Raw genomic sequence first — 10000 nt, 5'->3', positions numbered from 1 at the left:
CGATTCAAATCCCCTAAATCCATCTGAATTCCTGTAATCCCTTCTCTGATCCCCTCTTCCTCCCCTCCAATCCCCTTATATCCAACTAAATCCTTTTAATTTCAATTCCAATCCCTTATATTCTCATTCCAAATCCTTTATGTCTTTCCCGATCCTCTTTATTTCCTCCCTGATCCCATATCTCCGTCCCAATCCCCCATCTTACCTTTGAATCCCTTATACGCCCATCCAAATTTTCATATATCGTTTCTGAATCCCTTTCCCTCCACTGGTTCTTATTTCCTCCCAGATCCTCTTCATTTCCATCTCAATCCTATTTTTTCCTCTGAACCCATTATGTCGTATTGAATTCCCTTCCTTTGGTCTTCAATCCTCTTGTATCCCTCCCAGATCCTATTACATCCTTCCCAATTCCCTTATATCCATTTCAATCCCATATATTTCTTGCCAATCCCCTAATATCCATCTGAATCCCCTTTTATTCTCCCCAATCCCTTATACTGCCTCCCAATCCTCAATATTTCCATTTCAGATCCTTTTTATTCTTCCTAATCCCTTATACTGCCTCCCAATCCTCTATATTTCCAACCCAGATCCCTTATATCCTTCCCAATCCCTTATAATCTCTTCTCAATTCCTTTTTTAAGTCCTCTTTCCCTTTTTCTTCCATCCGATCCCTTATATTTCCATCGCTAATCCCTTATATTCCCTCCCAATCCCTTATATTCCCTCCCAATCCCTTATATTCCTTCCCAATCCTCTATATTCCCCTCCCGAATCCTGCATCTCTCTCCTAATTCCTTATATTTCCTTCTAATCCCTTATAGTCACTCCCTACCTCTCTCATTCCCTCTCAACCCCATTCATTCCCTCTCAATTCCTTATATTCCCCTCCCGAATCCTCTCTCTCTCTCCCAATTCCTTATAATCCCTCCCAATCCCTTTTATCTCCTCCCAATCCCTTATATTCCCTCCCAATCCCTTATATATTCCCCCAAATCACTTATATCCTCCCTAATCCCTTACACTCCCTTCCAATCCCGTTTATTCCCTCCCAATCCTTTATATTTTCCCTCCAAACCATTTATATCCTCCATAATCCCTTACACTCCCTCCCAATCCCTTATATCTTCCCCCAAATCACTTATTTCCTCCCTAATCCCTTATACTCCCTCCCAATCCCTTATATTTTTCCCCAAATTTTTTATATCCTCCCTGATCCTTTGTGCTCCCTCCCAATCCCTCATACTCCCTCCCAATCCCTCATACTACCTGCCAATCCCTCATACTACCTGCCAATCCCTCATACTACCTCCCAATCCCTTTTATCTCCTCCCAATCCCTTATACTCCCTCCTTAATCCCTTATATCCTCCCCAATCCCTTTTACTCCCTCCCTAATCCCTTATATATTGCTCCCAGATCCCTTATACCCTCCCCAATCCCTTTTATCTCCACCGAATCCCTTATATATTCCCCCCAGATCCCTTATACCCTCCCCGATCCCTTTTATATCCACCGAATCCTTTATATATTCCCCCCAGATCCCTTATATCCTCCCTGATCCCTTTTATCTCCACCGAATCCCTTATATATTCCCCCCAAATCCCTTATACCCTCCCTGATCCCTTATACTCCCTCCCAATCCCCTCCCTTGAACGTGGTGCATGATCCAATCCCTTTGCTTGTCTGTAGTTACTTTTATTTCCCTTTTATATGTACCAACTTTGAAAATATACCCCAAATATTAGTTATATGGGAATTTTAGTCATTATAATAGGTGTAGTTTTAATATATATATTTTTTTCAGAATTAATTAGGACCCAGAAAAATGTAGAAATATACCATGAATAATTTTTAGATGTAGAAATGAATAAGAGAGAAATTTTATGCACAGAAAGTAGCTAAAAAAGAATAGTAGTGAGAGAGATGGAGGTTATTCATGCACTTTGGATTCTATTATATATATTTTTTTTGAGTGAATAATATATTTTTGGATGTAGAAAAAATGCAAAAAAATAGTTGAAAAATGATGAAAAAAAAAAAAACAGTCTGGGTTGTATTTTTTTTCGAGTTTTTTAAAGTAGAAAGTTATATAGAAAAATTAGTGACAAATGCAGAGTTAGGAGAGAGAGATTTTGTACTTTGGATGAATATATTTTTTAGTGAATGTTATACACGATTCTATACTCCGTTCGTTTTAACTTGGCTGAGTGGCACTTCTTCGTGACTAGCATCATGTATGCCTTAATTACGTAACACTTCTTCATGACTAGCATCATATATACCTTAATGACTACATAACACTTCTTCGTGACTAGCACCATATATACCTTAATGACTACGTAACACTTCTTCGTGACTAGCACCATATATACCTTAATGACTACGTAACACTTCTTCGTGACTAGCACCATATATACCTTAATTACGTAACACTTCTTCGTGACTAGCACCATATATACCCTAATTACGTAACACTTCTTCGTGACTAGCATCATATATATACCTTAATTACGTAACACTTCTTCGTGACTAGCATCATATATACCTTAATGACTACGTAACACTTCTTCGTGACTAGCACCATATATACCTTAATGACTACGTAACACTTCTTCGTGACTAGCACCGTATATACCTTAATGGCGTAACACTTCTTCGTGACTAGCACCATATATATTTTAGGCCAAGTTAAAGTGAACGGAGTATAGATAAAATGATCGTATGCTTAAATGTTATGTAGCGATTGGGTGACAAGTATAGATAGATAGATAGATAGATAGATTGATAGATAGATTGACAGATAGATAGATAGATAGATTGAAAGACTGATTGGTTGACTGACAGATAGATAGATAGTTTAATATGATTGATTGATAGGTAGATAGATTGATAGATAAATAGATAGCTAGGTAGATAGATTGATAGAATGCTAGACAGACAGATAGATAGATAGATAGATAGACAGATAGATAGACCCGGTAATAGCTAGTAAACACGATAGCATTACACTTAAGCATCTTGTCACCCTCTCGCCATATAATCTTTAGGCATACGGGACTTAGATTATTATTATTATTATTATTATTATTATTATTATTATTATTATTATTATTTTTAATCCCAGACACTAAATATAATACAGTTTTAGTCTTAGTGATATGGCAGCCCTGTATCTCTAGCGTAGGGCCGGGATTTACAGCGATTTACAAAGGGGATTACATAGGGATTAGCCACTCCCTTCCTCCCTTTATCCCAGCGTGATTTTGTGGGGTAGTAAGGAGTGGATATTTCCCATATTTTTTTTCCCCTTGTAAATAAAGATCTTTTAAATCATCCTGGAATTAAAAAAACTATGATTATTTTAGGAGAGACAAGGAGAGATTTAAGTGCCTTGCATCCCTCGTTCATCCTATACATAAAAAACCTGACCAGCGATAAATTTTTGATTATAAATTCCACTTACGGGGAAAAAAATGGCGGTGAATCTCTGAGAATCCCGGCCAATGGATTGCCTTGGCCTGTAGGAGTGACTTAGGGCGCGTCCATACCAGAGGCTTGTGTGTGCGGGTGCGGGAGAGTGGGAGTCATACATACATACATATATTCATTCGTTCGTTCATTCATTCATACATACGTACATACATATACATAAATACAGATGCATACATAAACACATACATGTAAACGTATATACATACATATACATGCATACAAATATACTGCTCTCTCTCTCTCTCTCTCTGTATGTCTATCTATCTATCTGTCTCCCAGCACAACACTCCCATCTCGCCCAGCCTCTCACCCTCACAACCGCACCGCAAGACTCCGGTGTGGACGCGCCCTTATATAACCCGATCCAATAACGTTCCTTCCACCTTCCTTTGCCCACCAGACTCCAGTTTATACGCCCACCATGTATTTAAGGCCTTCGATTTAAACAGCAACGGCCAAATTAGCTTCAGGGTAAGTAGACAATAGTGAGGATTCCTTGGGCTGGTTTGGCTGGATGGATGAGTGTGTGGCCCAATTAATTAACTGGGTGTGTGGTTGATTTTTTTTCCTTTAATCATGGTTTTATGTTTTTCTCTGAGTGTGGATGATGATGATGATGATGATGATTATTGTTGTTGTTGCATTCTCCCTTTTATTATTATTATTATTATTATTATTATTATTATTAGTAGTAGTAGTAGTAGTAGTAGTAACATGATCGTCATTATTGATTTTGTATTATTATTATTATTATTATTATTATTATTATTAGTAGTAGTAGTAGTAGTAGTAGTAGTAGTAGTAACATGATCATCATTATTAATTTTGTATTATTATTATTATTATTATTATTATTAATGATCTAGTGTGGTGGTGTGTGGTGTGGTGTGGTGTGGTGTGGTGAAATTTTAAAACCACCTTCCGGATGACTTGCAAGGTAAGTAGAAAAAGAATGGGAATTTTTATACAGGATTCCATGGGCTGGAGTGGTGAGTGGATGAGTGTGTGGCCCATTTAAGTGGATGTTCGTTAAGTTTTTCCTTCAATTTTTTTTACTTGCTCTCTGACCCAACCTCACCCCGTCCTAGATGGGAAAAGAGGTGATGATGATGATGGTGGTGGTGGTGGTGATGATGATGATGATGATGATGATGAACGATTCTTATAGATTTTCCAACTCCTATTTTTACCTGTGTATTAATTGCCATATATAATTATGTAGATTTTGAGAGAGAGAGAGAGAGAGAGAGAGAGAGAGAGAGAGAGAGAGAGAGAGGGGCTGCATACTCGTACTCCTTTCCTCTCACTCCTCTCTTCGTTCCTCCTCCTCTTCCTCTTCCTTCTCCTCCTCCTCTTCCTCCTCCTCCTCCTCCTCCTCCTGCTGCTGTTCCTTCTCTTCATCCTCTCCCTCTTCATCTTCCTTCACTTCTTCTTCCTCCTCCTCCTCCTCCTCCTCCTCAAAATCTCCATGGTTTTTAGTCTGAATATCCACTCTGAGTACTTCCTTCCTCCTCATTTGTACTGCATTGTGCTTCTTCGTAGTACATCGAGGTTGAGTATAGTACATTACATTGGACTGGGGTACACTTTTCCTTCATTGGTATTTTTCCTGTGTGAATTTTGAACTTTTAAAACGACTTATACGATTAAAATTTGACTAGTAACCAAGGAGACTCATCCCCACTATCTTTTGAAGTTTGACTAGTAACCAAGGAGACTCATTCCTACTATCTCTTCCTTCATTGATACCTCTCCTATTTGAGTTTTGAGCTTTTAAAATGACATATGACTAAAATTTGACTAGTAACCAAGGAGACTCATCCCCACTATCTCTTCCTTCATTTACACTTTGACTAGTAACCAAGGAGACTCATTCCTATCATATTTTCCTTCACTGGTACTTTTTCTGTGTGAATTTTGAACTTTTAAAATGACTTATATGATTAAAATCTGGCTAGTAACCAAGGAGACTCATCCCCACCATCTTTTAGAATTTGACTAGTAACCAAGGAGACTCATACCCACCATCTTTTCCTTCATAAACACTTCTTCTTTAATTCTGAACTTTTAAAACGACATAGAGGGTAGGGACTGAGAGGTAAGGGGAAGAATAAATCGCTTAGGGAACGGCGTTAAGGCTTCCTCTAGTTCCAGGGGTAAATTATATTGTCCAGAAAAAACAAAATAGTTTAAATTTGATGCCTTGCCCGTCCTGGGTTTTGGAGAGAGAGAGAGAGAGAGAGAGAGAGAGAGAGAGGTTTGTGATGTCATTCCTGTCTCTTATCTACATGTCTCTCTCTCTCTCTCTCTCTCTCTCTCTCTGTTTGTCTGTCTGTCTGTCTCTGTCTCTGTCTGTCTGTCTGTCTGTCTGTCTGTCTGTCTCTCTCTCTCTCTCTCTCTCTCTCTCTCTCTCTCTCTCCCTTCTACAACCCTTTTATGACAATGCGTAGCTAATTCTCTCTCTCTCTCTCTCTCCCTTCTACAACCCTTTTATGACAATGCGTAGCTAATTCTCTCTCTCTCTCTCTCTCTCTCTCTCTCACTTTAACATCCCCAGGGAAGGGTTGTGACAGGTGTACCGAAGGGGAGGAAATTCGAGAGAGAGAGTGAGAGAGAGAGAGAGAGAGGCTGGCCAGACAAGTAGAGCGATTAAATGAAAGAGACGCTGTTTGCAACACTGGCTGTCTTGGACCACTCTCTCTCTCTCTCTCTCTCTCTCTCTCTCTCTCTCTCTCTCTCTCTCTCTCTCTCTCTCTCACATTTCCCTTCCTCCTCTCTTTCTCTTCCTCCTCCACGCCTTCTCTCCCTCTCTCCCTTTCCCTTCCTTTCCCTTCCTTCTTGCTCCATTCGCTTCATCTTCCTCCTCCCGACTCTCTCTCTCTCTCTCTCTCTCTCTCTCTCTCTCTCTCTCATCCCTCGAAAAATTAGACTCTTTCTTGTGGTAATTCCTGAAACGCGGCCATTAGACAAACCCCCTTTCCTACTTGTCTGTCTATCTGTCTGTCTATCTATCTATCCATCTATCTATCTTTGTCTACCTTCCTACCTACTCACCTGCCTGTCCTTACCTACCTACCTACCTACCTACCTACCTGCCTACCTACCTACCCACATCTTCCCCTCCCTCCCCCTCCCTCCCTCCTTCTTGTCTCTCATTCCTCCCGATTTTCTCTCCATTCCTCCCTGAAATACCTCCCTCCCCTCCCCTCCTCCCACCCTCCCTTCCCCTGCCGTACTATCCTTGTCTTTAACTTAGAAAATAGAATTGAGAAAGACAAGTGTTTTTATATTCCTCTCTCTCTCTCTCTCTCTCTCTCTCTCTCTCTCTCTCTCTCTCTCTCTCAAATTAGCCGTATCGTAGCCACCAAAGGAAGCTGTACTGCGTGGCATAAGGCCCTATCCCACACCACCCCACCACCTCGAAAATCACCCTTACTGCACCTGGTCTTAAAGGCGATAGTCCACCGGGTTTAAAGGAGGGTCTAGGCCCGGTCTGCTGGTGTGGGCTTGGCTTCCCGTGTGGAGGGTTTGTGGCCAGGGCAATATCAATGGATTTTTTGCACTCATCCGATGGAACTGGGTCACTGATACCGTCCTGGTGGCGTATTTGACCAGTGTATGGTATGAAGTAGGGGAATCTCCTTGGTTACTAGTTAGAGTAAACGCACTCCTCCTCCTCCTCCTCCTTAATACTTTAGCAAGCTGGGCAGAAAAATGGCAAATGAAATTCAATACAGAAAAATGTAAAGTATTTCATATTGGAAGTAACAATGTCCATGCAAATTACAAAATGAACAGTATTCAGTTATCAAGTACAGGCAATGAAAAGGATCTTGGTGTGATAATATCAATTGACCTAAAACCAAGCAAGCAGTGTACCGATGCGGTAAAAATTGCAAACAAGCTAGTGGGTTTTATTGGAAGAACTTTCGAGTTTAAATCGGAAAAAGTCATACTTGCCTTGTACAACTCGCTAGTGCGCCCCCATCTTGAGTATTGTGTGCAGTTCTGGTCTCCGTACTACAGAAAGGACATTGAAAAATTAGAGAAAATTCAGCGAAGAATCACAAAAATGATGCCACGACTTAGAAACAAACCATATGAGGAACGCCTTGAAGAACTTAAATTATTTAGCCTAACGAAGCGCAGGTTAAGAGGGGACCTTATTGAAGTTTTCAAAATCATGAAGGGATATGACAACTTAGACATGAATAAATATTTTGATATAGACCGGTCGAGTCAAACCAGAAGTAATGGCTGCAAAATCATGGGAAAGCGATTCCAATCCCACGAAGCAAAATACTTCTTCTTTAACAGAGTTGTAAATATCTGGAACAGATTACCCTCAGATACCGTGAACAGTATCTCAATTGAGACATTCAAAAACAAATTAGACAAGTATTTGCACGAGAATCCTCAGCTGACTCTTTTTCTGTCCGAATAACTTGCTTTTATAGCTACGGTACATGTAAGTTCATGCCCTTTTAGTCTACAAGACACCCCGTAAACAATGTACCCGTACATAGTGTTGCGTCACGATATTATACATTTTCAATTTATTCGGTGCAAACAAAGCAATATAAGCACAGATTAGGATCTGCACAGATAACCCTGAGTTAATGGTCACTACTCTTACTTTCGACCTGTGATGGGCTGTGGATCACTGAGGGTCCATGTTAGTCAAGTGACCACCATCGGGATTTTTTTAATGTACCAGGGGGTCACTGCTTCAGGATGAAACTTGTGTACTTGTCCCATATGAGAGAGTTCCCTGTCTCAGTGGAGTGAACGGAGCTAGGGCCTGATTGACTGCTGCCTACCTTAAAAGCGCCAGGCAAGGCTGCCGCACCACCCCTAAACATCCACACTGTGAAGTCCCCTCGTGTCTACAGGACACCCCGTAAACTTAACATAGCGTCACGTCACGTCATTATACGTTTTTTGATTTACCCAAAACAAATGAGGTAATATACAGTAAGCACAGATTAGGATCTGCACAGATAACCCTGAGTTAACGGTCACTACTTTTACTTTCGACCTGTGATGGGATGTGGATCACTGAGGGTCCCTGTTAGTCAAGTGACCACCATCGGGATTTTTTTAATGTACCAGGGGTCACTGCATCAGGATGAAACTTGTGTACTTGTCCCACATGGGAGAGTTCCTTGTCTCAGTGGAGTGAACGCAGCTACGGCCTGATTGACTGCTGCCTACCTAAAAAGCGCCAGGGAAGGTTGCCGCACCACCCCTAAACATCCACACTGTGCATTGCACATCCACACTGTGCAGTCCCCTTTTATCTAAGACACCCGTCCTATATACTTTTCAATCTCCCCAGTGCAAAGAAAGCAATATAAGCACAGATTAGGATCTGCACAGATAACCCTGAGTTAACGGTCACTACTCTTACTTTCGACCTGTGATGGGCTGTGGATCACTGAGGGTCCCTGTTAGTCAAGTGACCACCATCGGGATTTTTTTAATGTACCAGGGGTCACTGCTTCAGGATGAAACTTGTGTACTTGTCCCACATGGGAGAGTTCCTTGTCTCAGTGGAGAAAACGGAGCTAGGGCCTGATTGACTGCTGCCTACCTTAAAAGCGCCAGGCAAGGCTGCTGCACCACCCCTAAACATCCACACTGTGCAGTGTGTAGCTTCCACGTTATGTTCACAGACTTCCCATTAACTCAATGTAACTGGTTTATAATGTCATGCCGTAACTATTATTTTATTTGTTTACTTTCTCTTTCAGGTTACTCTATCGGGTAGCTTATAGACAAAGTATTATAGAATGTGAGTTTTCCTTTCCAGTGTTTCCTATAAAATTTCCATGTCAGATTTTCCATGCTGCATGGTGGTTTTTCTCACTTTTTCCTGGAGGGTTTGGTGGTGGGGGGAGCCTTCTTGCTTTACTATCCTTATCCTTCAACATGTAGAGTTAGATCTTGTAGTCATAGTTTTCTCTAACAAGCAGCCTCGAAAGGACCATAAGGTCTGTTGCTGTTTGCTTTCCTGTGTAATCCTGTGTAATCCTCCTCCTCCTCCTCCTCCTCTTCCTTCCTCATCATCATTATCATCATTAGACTTCCTATTTAAAGTTTCAGCATTTTAAAAATTCTCTCTCTCTCTCTCTCTCTCTCTCTCTCTCTCTCTCTCTCTATTATATATATACACGCACACACAAATCACTACTTCCTTCCATAATTCCATAACTCAACCTGTCTCATGCCCCATTTCAACCCTTCTCTCTCTCTCTCTCTCTCTCTCTCTCTTTCTCTCTCTCCAACCGTAAATTCCTTTCACAAGAACGTATATTTTGCCATGTTAAACCACGGCTGTCCGGCTCGATGAGAGAGAGAGAGAGAGAGAGAGAGAGAGAGAGGAAGGAAAGAAGAATGGAAAGGAAGGAGGGAGGGAGGGAGGAAGGAAAGACAAGGAACAAAAGAAAGACTGAATGAATGAATGAGTAAATGAAGGAAGGAAGGAAGGAAGGAAGGAAGGA

The 10000-nt window shown here is 41.0% G+C and overlaps 1 protein-coding gene across 1 annotated transcript in view; it reads left to right on the top strand.

Annotated features, from left to right (window-relative positions):
* Positions 1-10000, top strand: part of LOC145418336 (A-type potassium channel modulatory protein KCNIP1) — a 210559-nt gene that overhangs the window by 93986 nt on the left and 106573 nt on the right. The window contains exon 4 of the mRNA XM_080286776.1: positions 3898-3968. Within this exon, the coding sequence (XP_080142902.1) occupies positions 3898-3968 (71 nt within the window). The remainder of the gene's footprint in view (positions 1-3897; positions 3969-10000) is intronic.

Source organism: Coenobita brevimanus, chromosome 113, assembly GCF_032717465.1.
Source record: "Coenobita brevimanus isolate Jiangsu-jjx chromosome 113, ASM3271746v2, whole genome shotgun sequence".
NCBI classification, from domain to species: Eukaryota; Metazoa; Arthropoda; class Malacostraca; order Decapoda; family Coenobitidae; genus Coenobita; species Coenobita brevimanus.
This window is presented reverse-complemented; position numbering and strand designations above follow the sequence as displayed.